Source organism: Xiphophorus hellerii, unplaced genomic scaffold (genome assembly GCF_003331165.1).
Source record: "Xiphophorus hellerii strain 12219 unplaced genomic scaffold, Xiphophorus_hellerii-4.1 PGA_scaffold_64__1_contigs__length_250000, whole genome shotgun sequence".
NCBI lineage: Eukaryota > Metazoa > Chordata > Actinopteri > Cyprinodontiformes > Poeciliidae > Xiphophorus > Xiphophorus hellerii.
This window is the reverse complement of record NW_022587639.1, coordinates 199937-213786: the sequence shown is the minus strand read 5'-3', so window position 1 is coordinate 213786 and position 13850 is coordinate 199937. Positions and strand designations below refer to the sequence as shown.

The following is a 13850-nucleotide window of genomic DNA, read 5'->3' as shown; positions in this document are numbered from 1 at the left end:
GCGAAAAGCTACATTACGAAAACATACAGCTCAACCACCCATCAATGAAAATAAAAAAAAATAAAAAAGGCAAACAAAAAGTCTCCAACTCAACTATGATGAAATAAAAGAGCAAACTCAGTGAGAGGATGATGGCACTGTTCTTTCATGGCCTCAGTAGGATCCATGTAAAGACCAGTGCCATGAGCCTGTCTCTACAGATGTTTACTTTCATCAAGCGCCTCCAGACTCCCCTCCACACACACTGGCAGGACTGGGAATGGCCCACAGGCCTGCCCGTCTGTCCTGGGATCCACTGAGAATGTCAGCATGTTTAACTTGTGATCATTTATCACCAATTCTCTATATGGGCAAATATGTTCACAAGTTAAAGCAGTTAGACATGTCTCTTTGTATGAACCATACACATGTTTTTGTGTGTTTCTGTAAGTACGACCAAATGCAGAGCTGGCCCAAGGCAAATGTGAACTAAGCTGCTTAGTAAAACCTCCAGCGTGAAAACGGGGGCCTTCAAACCCTTAAACTGAAACCCAGAAAATAGATCTCAAACATTACATTTTCCTTTACTTAACTTTTCAAATTCAATTTCAAAGATTTTAAATTCTTCTTGATCTAAACATATTGAGGATTTAAGAGGAAAAAACTCTAAAAGTTTGTTGTTGCTAGTTTTATCATTTCAGTTGCTTGTGTCTGTGCTAAAGTCACATTGTATGGACTTATTGTAGTTTCAAATTAACCAACATAGGGAACACTTAGTACTAGGAAAATAACTTTGATCTCTTATTTTTTTCTTTAAAATTGCTTATGGAGCTTGAAGACGTTACCACAAAAGCGTATGCATTGAATCCATACACTTTTTATAGAGGAATCATATTAATGGTAAACAGTATACATTTTTTAAAATTAAACCATAACAACCGTGGTTAGTTATGGTTTGTTTGTTTGTCTTCAAATGGCTTAAGAGTGTAGTAAAATTTTACCTGTATGCTGCACATAGACAAATGATACATAAAAGTCAACATTTCCCCTGAGCCTTGGCATGTCAAAGGCCGATTAAAAAGCACCCAGCCTTACATAGGGTAAAAAGCAGAAAAATATCAGAGGGCTTTTTTCTCCTTTATGACTCAAGAGTAAATTTGCAATAGGGTGATGCCCAAAAGCATAAAAGTCAATATTTTGGCAATATTTTCACATAACTAAGAGTTACTTTTAAAAAATATCCCAAGCCACTAAACATTTCTTATACAGAATTAGAAATTAGCATTATTGTAGTTTTGAGCAGAACTAAGGTTTTGTTTTAAATACTTATGGAGAAAAAAAAAAAAAAAACAGAAAAAATTTTTCTGTTAAGCTTTAATATCTTCCATTGCTATGAACTCTGGCCCTGTAGGGCTGTGAAATAAAATTGGGCCCCCCTTATCAAATTCTGCTTAAGGCCCCACACAATCTTGGATCAGCTCTGTCTAAATAAAAGCACCAGTGTGCACATTTATTTGTGTATGGATTACACGTGAATGCAGATTAGATGTGCCAGTGTGCTGGAGGGGTTGATGAAAATTTTCCCCAAAAGTGAGGTGCCATGCGGTCAGCACAGCGGTCGTGCAGAAAAAAAGTCTAACCTCTGTGTCACCGCCCTGGAAACCCAGCCGCAACCCAAAGGAAGAGGACAGCCAGAGAGAGAATATTGTTAACACAACTGCTACTCTTAAGAAAAATGGGAACTAAAATACAAGCCTTAAGAAATTACAGCAAACTACATCACATTCCACCGAGCCCTGCAGACAGGATTATTGAAAAATATACCATAAGCGAAACCAGATATACTATAAACACATATATTTTTAAATACGTGCCAAATAAAACTTTTTTCATTTTTTTAAAGAAGCTGTTACATACGCCAAGGACACCCATCTGCTCTTTGAATGGTTTCAATGTGGTTTTCTTGAGATAAGAAACTCATCAACTCATGATGAAGAAATATTTACTTTTGGGAAAATGCTTCATTTTTAATCTCACCAAATGACTAAGTGCAGAAATCTAAAGTCATTGTCTTCCGTTTAGTTTAGTTGATCAGTATTGCCATTAAATATACTATTTAAATAGTATTTGCACTTCTACAGAGCTTTAAGTGGCACCACATATAGATAAGGATATTCAGGTATTTAACTACAAACCGTAAGGCAAAAAATCTGTTAAATTTGGATACAACAAAATTATTCCTTTGTTATCAGAAGACTTCACTGCAGCTTTGTTTAGGAGAATCAAAAAACTATAAAATGCAGAAAAAGGAGATAGTACAGGAGGCTACAAATCCAAACTTGTTTGTAATTTTCAAAAACTACTTTTTGTATTGATAACAAGATCGTAATCAACGTAATCTGTTGCTTTATGGGTAGCTTAGTGGTCAAGTTCCCAGCTGAAGTGGAAAATCATTGATGTCTAGTTAAATTAAATTAAACAGAACATTTTCCCCGAAGCAAATGTCTCATGATCAGGCAAAAAATAGCTTCATCATTTTTGGATCAAGATATGATGAGTTATACTTTCTCCTAATAACAGACTGATGTTCACATCATCACAAGAAACCACACAAAAATTCAACATCCATATTTTTACTACAGCTTATTGTTGACCAACAGTCAATGTCAGAAAATGGTTATAGATGTTAAAAAATTCTAAAAGAACAAAAGACATGTACACAAAAACGCAAAAGCATATGTTCAATGCCAATAACAGTGACAGAAATGCCTAAAATGAGATTTAGCAGTACAATAAGACTGCAATCGCTCACCTTGCTCATTTTGCTTTTGCTGTCAGCAGTGAGGAATGACATGTTATTGATCTCATTCATCACAACAAAGTTCTGTTCTTCTCGCTTGAAGTTCTACAAAGTAGAAAGCAAAGAGAGCAAGCAACGTCTGATTAAGGAAGTTAACTTTCCAAATGATATTTGTTTTCAAAGGCAAGATGAACAAACTCACATGGGATTTGGACCAGAAAATAAAGACTTCTCCAACCATTCGGAAAAGTTCTTCTGCATCTGGATCAGGGCAGGTCAACCACCTCGCTCTGTAGCAGAACAAGACAAGATGGAATAAGTAAGTACCCTGGTTAAGGGGTTGTAAATGACGGTGGTCATTTTCTTTTACCTGTTGTTGTCCACATAGCGAATAAGTAGAGGATAGAGGGCATACAAGTCTCTACAGAGCACAGCAAATTCATCGCGTATTGTCCCATCTTCCTCATCCCCCTCTGATTTCCCCTCCATCCGCAAATGATCCTCTTCAGCCACCACCTTTGACGTCCGTTTCTTCAACTTTTCCATTGTTGGAATGAAGTGGGACTTCAGCATCTCTGGCTTTGCTCTGCTCACAATGGGCTGCGAAAACACTAGCAGAGAAAACAAATTGTGCCATTTCATTTGAGCAAGAAGACTAATTCAGGAATACACAGCTTGGTAGTAAGTTACCCAGTGCTCACCAGCTAATCTCTTCATCCAGGAGGCTTCATCAATACCCAGATTGTTGACTACAATTTTCATGATGCTTCCCAGAAGTTGATTCAGGTGTTCTGAAGTGACCTCGGTGCAGAGTTGACCCTCCACCTCAGGAAAGTTTTCAGGTCCTCTCTCCCACCACCGTGGCAGGTAGTTGCACAGCATGGGCAGAGTGATTTCAATGACGTGAGGCATCTCAGTATAGCGGGCCCCCGACTCTGCCAAGTCTCCAATCTCCTTTAGCAGAAGGTCCAGCGGTGGGATGTCAGGACATAACTCCTGAACCGCATTGGGAAGACCCAGGACTTTGCACAAAAAGGGATGAAAGAAAACCCAGGAACAAGGCATTGCAGAGCAGGAACATACGTGAATAAACATTGGTTTTAAACTCACTAGATCTCTCCCTTGGTGTCTTTGTGGTGTACACAGAAAAAGCATTGAATTCATTTAGATGAGGCTCTAAGTAGGCCACTGGCATTGCAGCAGCAAGATGAGCCAGACATTCCCCAAGAGCTGGTCTTTGCCTGTTTACAAAAAAGACAACTTGATGCCAACACAATCATCCTTCTCTACTCTCAAATTCCCAGAATTTCTAGTCAATTCAGAGGGCAGGAAATGCTAAGGAGTGCTGTATTCCTTATTACTATAGCATCTGTGTGAGAAAAGGTTAAGTTACCTCTCAACATGTGGGTTCTTGACCGTCCCAACTGAGTAGATGCTACACATGATTCTATAACAAGAAATCTGCAGATCATCCACTGTGTGCAAATAACCAGAGAGAGAGAGACAGCATATTCAGGTCAAATAATACACTAAATGCAAAGAAATGAATAGAAATTTGAGGAAACAACTCACGCATGACATCATCTCCGAAGAGATGCTGAGCGACGTGATCAAACAGGGAGGTAAGCACAGGCAGCAGGGCAATGGTTGTGTAGTTGATATTCTGGGAAACACCTTTCACTTGCTATCATGGACAAGGCAGATGTTATTTTGAATTTAGATTTAATTCCAGTGTTTAATTTCTTTGCTTAATTTGTTTCAAGCTTTATGCACCTGATTGCCTTTGGACACTTTGCCCAGTTTGAGGTTCTCCACCATCTTCTCCACATCGTCGGCCGCACTCTCGAAGAATGACCGCAAGCCTGCTTTCACAATCTCAGGACCTGATTTCATCACAGTCCTAAAAAAATGCAGTAAGAACATGTCACAACAGAAATTTCAAAGAGTAAGAATAAATGCACATTCATCTTGAAAGTTGTTTTAAGAAGCAGCCAACCTTGCATCCAACGACCGGGCCAATATGTGAAGACAGTTAACTATTGCAGAAGCATCCGTTCCTATAAAATCAAACGCAGGTTGTATTATTAAATTTTGATACACACTAACCATGCAAGCTTTTAGTTGAAGTCATCCAGGTTAGAGTAAACGGAGGTCTCTACAGTCAGAGGGAACCAAAAGACTCAGAAATAGTCTTATGAGAAATCTTACCAAAGAGAGAAACTCTGTGCCTCACCAAAGCAGCCATTTTACAGAAGATACTATGATAAGCAGGAAAAAAAGTAAAGGAAGAGAGAAATCCAAGAAAAAGGACATGCATACAGAAATTAAGGTCATTTAGAAAAAAGAATTCAAAGCAAATATTTGCCCACTAGAACAATGGGAGAACTTACCTCGCAATCATCTCCTTCTCCTTATTAGAAGAATGGCCGCCACTGCCCAGGACTTTTGCAGGTGTTGATAAGAAGTAAAGGCAGTGATTTTTGAAGTACTGGTTGATTAAAGGCATCAATATCTACAAAAGTGTTTTTTTAGATTAGTACTACAAAGAGATTTAGCCTTTAAAATTATTTTCTCACAGGCTTTACCTTAGCAAAGAATTTGATTTCTTGCTCATGAGGAGACTTTTCTACTCGTCCACTGCTCACCACAGCCTCTGCAAAACATAATACAAAATATAGCACTATCACATTAGCACTGGCTTAAAAAATCTAGATTCGGTTTATTCTTAGTGCCTCACAGATTTTTAACATGTGACATTAATACATTTCTTTTGCATTTTTGCCCCACAGTACCGAGATGAGCAATGAACTCCTGGGCTATTTCCATCCATTTCAACAGCTTCTGCAGGAATCCATAAGCAAATCTCTTTTCAATAGACGATATCTCAGACTCCATGTCTTTCATGCCCCTGAACACAGACAGAGGTAACATATTTACACTTTCTTTGTTTTATGTAAACACACTTGCCTTAGATCAATGCATAAAAGGAAAGTGGAAAATTCAAAGATCTTCCTCTGTATGCTGTAATTTGTGGAAAATGACAAAAGGTTTGTGAGTTGTGCTGTTGTGGAAAAAAGAACTTTCTACCCAAACATCCATTTTTTACCAAGAGACCAAACCAGTATTTATGTTGTTTCTGATATTTGTACACTTAAACAAGTATTTAATTTGCTTAAATTTCCTATTACCAAAGCTTGATTAAAAAAAAGTCAGCTTTGGTCTTTGGAACGGCCAGGAGAAAAGACTAGATCTATTAGGACTGCACAATTAAATCACAGAACATAAAAAAAACAATAACTGATGTAAAAAATGTAATTCCCTGCTCCTTATAACCAGCACCCTAGATTTTTTTTTTTTTTACCTCGTGACAGCATATCCATTAAGTTGCAGGAACTTGAGCAACTCGTAAGCCTTCTCTCGGTCTCTGGCCTTTTCCTTCGCTGTCAGAGTGTCATAAGGCACCAGCAGAGGATGTGTCCCACCTCCTACAAAAGCAATCCCACAACCAAAGAGAAATGAGGAAAAGCTCCATCTTCAATATTAAAATATAATATAGCAGCAGATATTTTTTTTTACCTTTTCCTTGGAGCTCTAACTTTTTCTTTCGTCCCCAGGTGTTGTGATAATTTTCAGCCAGTTGCTCTGCCATCGACTGTGTTCAAATGTGAGCTGTTATTATTGACTATAAATTGAGATAAAGGCAGGCATTGTTAAACTTTTACTGCCATACCTGCAGATCTCTTGAAAGAGCCATGTGTGAGATGTCAATAGGCTGTGGACTGTAGCCATGGCTCGGGTCATAAGTTGCCTGTAACAGAAAGATAATCTTATAACATGTACAGTAAGTAGCGCTGCAACATAAAGTGTCGAGACATAAAAGACCTTCAAACCTGGGCAGTCTGGGAAATTTTTCTAGAAGCTGCCTTCTTCTTCTCTGACTCCTCTTCCTCTCTAGCTTTTTCTATGTTCCATTCCCATGCCAGCATGGCTTTTATCGACTCTTTGATCGGCCAGCGGTAGATCTCTTTGTCCTTTGCAAACAATGAATAAATAAAAATCAGCCTCATATGAAGAGGAGAATGAGCGATATGAAACAACCTGCAATGGACTGCTTACCTTCTCTGAGAATGTTTTGTATGGTCTGAGCATGGGATGGGTCTTTGCATTCTCATCCAACACCTCTCCATATGACCAGTTATTTTGAATCTGCAACACAGAAGACAAACTGCATCATTTATTGTTAGAAAGAGAATTGATTTCTGTGGTTATCATATCGGCTACAATCAAAGAAGTTTATTGTGTTGGTTCTGAATTGGTATAATGGATATAATGGGTATAATGGAAACTAAGCAAGCTGATAGGAGCATGTCTTGCCTTTTCAAAAGCCCATTTATCATGGGTGTATTCAGCATATCTGTTGATAAAGGGATCCAGTCTTTCAGGGATAATGGTGCTATTGTTGGAGGCAAGAAATCAGAGAAAATTTAGCTATAATATTAAAACAACTGAAAAATGTGTTCATCAAACAGATTCAGAAAATATTTACTTTGTGGTCTCAACTGGTTTGGGATCAAAGTTTCCCTCTGCATCTACCGATGCCTTTTTCTCTGTTTTGGAGGAGTAGCTGGCATCCACATAATCTGGAGGAATGGCTCCAGCAATGGCACAGAGGCAGGGCATTGAGATCTTGAAAATTTCAGCATCAAATTTCTGGAATGATTAATGACAATATGTTACAGTATTAACAGACACTAGCCAGCTAATGCATTTGAGCATTTGTACATCAAGAACTTTTTAACTTTTTCTCATGTCTGAGCCACTAATACCAGTTTGTGTGTGTGTAACATAAGAAAATTAGAAGAAGTTCATATTTTGGCAGTTCCATCATGTTTTCTGGGAGCTCACCTTGTGTGCCAATGATTCAAAAATACCCCAGAAAGTTTGCGAGTCAAATGCAGCTCTTCCTCTGAAGCAACTCCAAAATTAGCCCAGCCATTTGGGAGGCAGTAATATTTCCAACAACGCTCATAGTGGCTGGTCAGTAGCTGCAGATCCAAGACAATAAAAGTGAAAAAAAATAAAATAAAATAACTTAAAACTCAAAAGAGACACTGTTTTTATCAAGAAAATAATCAAACGTCCTCACACCTTCAGTGGTCGTTTGGCATACTCATTTAGAATGGGCACATCAAACACCAGGCGTCTCAGCAGGTGCTGAAGCATGGCCGGGCGCAAATTTCTGAGGGCAACACAAACAAAGCCTCCTTCAGGAACAAACCTAACAATATTAGATAAAGGAGAGAACTGCTATATTTGTTTGAGGTGTTAGCTTACTTGCACAAAGCCATGAGGCACTCCTCTATGATGTCTCTCTGTGCCTTTGTAAAGGCTCGTCCTCGAGACAGTCTGTAGATCGTGTGCAACATGGAGTCTATCATTATGGCTCGGTGGTCACTGCCGGCAAACAGTGGGGCACACTTGGTGATGAGTGGCAGCACGGCAGTACACAGATAGCGGTTCAAAGCGAGAGCCATCTCTGTTGTGCTGAAAGCGGCCTGTTGGAAATAAATCCCAGATGTTAGCTGAATCTACACTTACTGGATACTGAGTATTGAAGTAGTCCAGAAGACGTTTCTGACTCACTGTGTCCAGAGAGGCGGCAGCCCTCATGTCAGGTAAGAAGCCCACCTCCAGGACATGCAGCAGGAAATCCTGGTTGTCAATACCATAAACTCTATCCAGGAATAACACCATGGGGGCCTTGTGGTCTGGCACAAAACTAGCGGACATCTTTGGCTCTATGATGCTATTGTCTAAGAAAAGCATAAAGCATGCATAAAAGTATACACACTAAACTAAAAGGCTGTATGATACACTGACAAAAAACAAGTTATTAAAACTGTGAAATAAAACAACTCAATAATCTACGTAGAAGTGATAGAAAAAGACTAAACTTCCAGTTTGTTAATGGCATTAAAAGAAGTAAATGGGTTTTCATGACTTTTACTATTTTGTCCGACTTTTATGTCATTCAACTGATACATGCATCATAATTCTGCACCAGATAAAGCCAAACATTGTAAATCAGGATGTAAACAATGGCTGAAATTATAATTATGAACTTGTGGAAGTCTGTGTCACTAAAGAGAATCACATCAAAATCTTATCACTCCTGGTCTGACTACGCATCCACAACGACTTCCCAGTCAGTGCTCTTCAAAAGACCACTGCTATTATTTGTGCTTTCTTTTTATTAGCATCCTGTGTCTCGTTGTGATTGTGTGACGATACTGTCATCTGCCCTTGATGAAGAAACTTTAAAAGCGATCTATAAATGGCTCCATCCACGATTACTTCCTCTAACATTGCGCTGCTGTTTGACGTCTATGTTCCTCTTCTGCGAATGTAGGTCGCTTTTGGGTCATAAACCGTTCACATGAAAGTCTAACTGCACTTGCATTTAATTAGTGGTGTACGGCACAGTCATACAGTTATGTATGACTGTATGATATTTATATGTTTTTAGAAAATACAGTGACAAAGTATACAGTTAAGTAAATATTATTACAAAAGTATTAGAATCGCTCTGTTAAATGAATTAGCAGTGTAAATGCTTTAACATTTTACCTTTCCCCAAAGCAGGAATCTGAACAGGAAGACTGATCACTCCTACAAGATCCTCAATAGGAACCAAGGACCTCAGAATTGCCCTGATCCGAAGAGCTTCACCCTTTCCAGCTTGAATCAACTGTAAAGAACACATTTGTTTACTATTATATCCAATGTGTTATATAAATCTAGCATGAATGCTGTGATTCTGCTCATCTTACATGCATCTCTGGAGCACATCGTCCCAGTAGGTCAATGAGAGCAGAATAGAAGGACATGATGGCATTTCCGAGGTGCACTCGATTCTCCTCCTGCTGCTCTTCTCCTCCAAACCTTCCAGGAATAAAGGAATACATTTTGTAATTTGTTCTTTAGCTCAAAGTGGCTAGGACAAAGTTCTTTCTGATCCAACACTGAGACCTCTTACATGGGAAAACGTCTGTCTTTTTTAATGCTGGGACCATCTCTTGCAGGGTCCTCTGATATTTTGATGGCTTCCTCCACAGCAGCCAGCAGACCATTACCACCCTCGCCTCTCAAAGCCGGACCGAAGCACTCGGGTCTTCGAATGAGAAGACGCACAACAACGTTGGCATTCTCTTCCACGCTTTCTCCTAGATGAATGAAAATCATCTTATGTCTTGTTATTGTCAAACAAGAAAAGGAGAAGGTAAGTGTGACTTTAAGTTAAATTTTAGAATTTAAGTATTTGGTAAATTACCATTGACAAAAACAGCAAAACGAAGAAAGTCAAGGTATTTCTCTCCACCACAGGGATTCCAACCGATGTCGGGGTAGCCTTTAGCCAGCAGCATGGGGCAGCTCTGAAGCCCACACCCAGCCAAGTATTTCACCACCTACAAAAATATTAGCATTGACAGATAAGTAAAGTGAATCTACTGTTTAGGGTGTCATAGCAATATTTTACCATTTCTAAATCCTGCTCCTGGAGAGCCAGTGCCAGTTCGTTATTGTCGATGCAAGATGCCGCAGCCACATCCAGCGGGGTAGAGCCGCGCATTCCTGAACAAACAGCACACCATGTTCAGCTGGGCTTCAACAGTAAGAATTGTAGAAGTGAACAGAGACAGTCACCAAGGCCAATGCGCTGTTCTGCAAAAGGGTAGCTGAGATGATCAAAACATGGAACGTTGATTCTGGCGACTGATGCGGCAGAAATAGCAGAGGGAAACGGCAACAGTTTGTCACCACTCGAGGGAAGCGGATTTCCTGTTGAAAGACAGCATGATCAAGTTGAGCTTAAGGCTATTTAAGGTTGTAGTTTTTACTTTACATGTACCACAAAATTGTACTTTTTTAGTCTTGAGTCCGATCAGTATTTAACCCAAACAAAGACATTGAAAATGAATACCTTGAGTCAACCACCACCTAGCACATTAACCATAACCTCCATGACAGTCTCATGCATCCCCGAGCACGCATCAAGTTGGGGTGCTGATAGAAAACTCTGTTACTCATGATGTTTCTAAGGAGCAGAAAATAATTGGGTAAATGTCTTGTCACCTTCAGTTTTAAACCAAAGCAAAACCACAATCAAAACTTTTATTCATATACCCAATGCTTTGAATTATGAGCCTCTCCTCCTCTGGACCCATCTGCACAATAAGCAGGGAGCGGATCTGACCCAAGCACTCCAGGAGATCCATGGTGTCCTGTATCGACACCTCGTTGATGGTGTAAGCCTTGGGAAGTGAACGCATCAGTTCACCGAGTCCGTATACTGCCTGTGAAGGAGGCTGAACATCATACGCACTAACTCTGGGTTTTGGATGAATGACTCCTGGGCCCAATGGATCATGGTGTGGGAAATTAGCTCCTGCAATGGCCTGGTAGAATCGGGAAAGGGGAATAAACAAAACAAGGACAAAACAAAATTTCAAAGATTAAATGTGAGATTTTCTTTCAAGTCATAGCTGCCAGAAAAAAAAAAGGTATATCCGTGTTGTAACGTCACGTGGCAGAGCGGAGCAACAGCTCACTTGGTTTTTTATCTTCCTGGTTCAAGCTCCACCTCCACTTTTTTCTGCCGAAACTTTTTCACCCTTAGGGATGTGACAGAAAAAAAATAATTAAAAAGGATAAAAAATCCTAGAAAATAGTATAAAGTTAAGACAGATATTTAACAGGCAGAAATTTTTAAAAATTGGCAAGAAAACATTCAAATATATTCAAACAAAACATTACACTCTTTCATTAAAGAATTTACTGGAGGGGAAGAGAGTAGTAGTGCTTTTTTCATAGCCTTCATTATTTCCTAAATGCATAAACCCTCACCCTGCAGGGGGTGAGGAAAAGATTATAAATTAAATGTTTCAACTTTCAACTAAATCTGTGATATTTCAACTGATCAGCAGATAGACATGAGTGAAGGTTGCAGCAACTATGACAATGTCCAAAGTGTCTCCATGAAACATGTGAAAGATGGATTTAGCACTGTAATTAAAACTGTCAAATATGTGGCTGGTTATTGAAAAAAATGGAAAAAGTTGGGAGTGAGCACCTCTACATGTCCCATTACTTGTTGTGCAGCTAAGCCTTACCGAGTAAAATACATGGACTAAATATGTGCAAGAAACTATTGAAAATTGTTCATTGTTACAGTTTCCCACATTTGGATCTATTTTACTTTTTGCATTATTTTTCTCTTAATGCACATTTGAAAAATATAGTGTTTGGTTTTATATATTCTATAAAGCCATCACTATTAGGTTATTCATATTCAGTGGTCAAGAACAAGATGCAGCTGACATGAAGCAGTGGTGAGAGTATTAATTAGTTTATAGGCTTTAATTTAACATGAGCTAGACTTAAAGAAGCTTTCCCAGACATCATGCTACCTGATACACTACAGGGCACCTTCAGAAGTGTATGCATCTGCATGATAGAGCTTTTAAAGCTAATTGTAAAGAATCAAAAGCATATTATTATGTTACTTAATGCTAAAATGTATCTGTGAAGCTACTCACTTCTAACCGGTTTTTTGCTTTAGGCTGACTCTTATTTATGATTATTTATTGATTTGTTCCTATTTATTTTAATTGCAAATTTGTTATTTTAAAAACGGTTTGTGATTTTTCTTAAGCTTTAAATAATCAAAAAATATTTCCTTTCAATCTTCTACACATGTTTTTTTGTGTGTCCTTGATCGTTTTTATTGTCATTTGCTTTTCGCACTGGGTCATTTTTTTTTCTTCTTTTTGCTGAAAGAGTCAAGCTTCATGCAGACAGAGAGACACCAGGACACCTAAAGCATAAAGAGCTCGAATGGAGGCACAAATAAGTAGCTAGTGACTTGTCTTCATTATAACAACGTTAACAGTTAGATTGTTTTTCAGCAGGAGATTATGCTACTTTAATAAATAGATATTTTTTGTAAAAGGTTTTTCCAGCATCTTTAGGGCGTATTGAAACACTAGCTTAAATTTCCAGTCATTTAATTACTGTTTGCACTGATGATAATTCAGTGTTTCCAGATTAATGTGTCCTACTGTGAAGGCAAAGAATAAGAACACAAAAAGAAACGGAAATGCATTATGTATACACTGAGTGGTCATATTGGAATCTTCAACGCAAAACAGAATCACTAGATGTTAAAGCTATGATCAATCTTTGTTTCTGTGTGACACTAATAATAATTTCTTCAGTTCTTTTGTCTTACTCAATCATCATGCTCATTAAAGAAATGTATAAACTTTACTGACAGTTATTTAAGAGTGTCTCTAAATTCCTCATTTTTTCCAGCAGAATAAACCATACAATTATTGCATTTGGACTCATGAAATTTAAGTTACATATCCAAATCGACTCCAACATAAAACTCCTAATACCATCAAGTTAAACCTTCTGAGTAATAATCATCTTCTCCTGCTCTTCCGTGCAGTCACTGCCATCCATGGACCCATCAAACTTTCAGCGGTGTTTAAAATATTAAAGTGCTCCAAGGTTTATGCCGGAAGACAAACAAGGGGACTGCTGTGCCCTAAGCACCTAGCAAAACTGTGCCATCCTCCCCTTTTATTTAGGTCACATAGGTAATACTCCCTTGAGGAGAAAAATATGCTTTAAATGACATGCGTAGCTACGGAAACATGTTCTACGGTTTCCTCTGTGGCTGACATTTGAGTTTAACAACACAGCAAGATACTGCCCTCAAAAGAACGTTATATAACCGTTTCTATTAAAAAACATCTACAGCACATTTTAATATCAGACATAAGACTGAAACTCGCCTTGTTTCAAAATCTATAATAATATTCAAACGTAATCAAACATACATTAATATTTTAGTCACATTTTATTTGGTCAAACTACATTTATCGATGAATGCTAGGAAACACAGTATGGATTCAATAGCTGCCCTCCGATCATTCCTTTTCTCTCCTTTGTGAAAACGCACAATGATATGTGTTGGTGAGCCTGTGACTGAGAACGAGTGAGGAAT

The 13850-nt window shown here is 38.5% G+C and overlaps 1 protein-coding gene across 1 annotated transcript in view; it reads right to left on the bottom strand.

The window, feature by feature from the left end:
• Positions 1-11109, bottom strand: part of LOC116716537 (ryanodine receptor 1-like) — a 30863-nt gene extending 19754 nt beyond the window's left edge. Inside the window, 33 exon segments of the mRNA XM_032557359.1 lie at positions 1620-1634; positions 2792-2884; positions 2982-3069; positions 3150-3390; positions 3481-3801; positions 3890-4020; positions 4173-4254; positions 4352-4463; positions 4553-4679; positions 4776-4836; positions 4988-5037; positions 5170-5291; positions 5365-5432; positions 5572-5687; positions 6141-6264; positions 6356-6431; positions 6510-6587; positions 6670-6810; positions 6896-6985; positions 7154-7232; positions 7326-7489; positions 7685-7719; positions 7722-7824; positions 7928-8018; positions 8114-8334; positions 8423-8592; positions 9407-9527; positions 9610-9721; positions 9816-10002; positions 10110-10245; positions 10317-10411; positions 10484-10515; positions 10964-11109. Coding sequence (XP_032413250.1) covers positions 1620-1634; positions 2792-2884; positions 2982-3069; positions 3150-3390; positions 3481-3801; positions 3890-4020; positions 4173-4254; positions 4352-4463; positions 4553-4679; positions 4776-4836; positions 4988-5037; positions 5170-5291; positions 5365-5432; positions 5572-5687; positions 6141-6264; positions 6356-6431; positions 6510-6587; positions 6670-6810; positions 6896-6985; positions 7154-7232; positions 7326-7489; positions 7685-7719; positions 7722-7824; positions 7928-8018; positions 8114-8334; positions 8423-8592; positions 9407-9527; positions 9610-9721; positions 9816-10002; positions 10110-10245; positions 10317-10411; positions 10484-10515; positions 10964-11109 — 3828 coding nt within the window.
• Positions 11110-13850: the final 2741 nt, after the last annotated feature.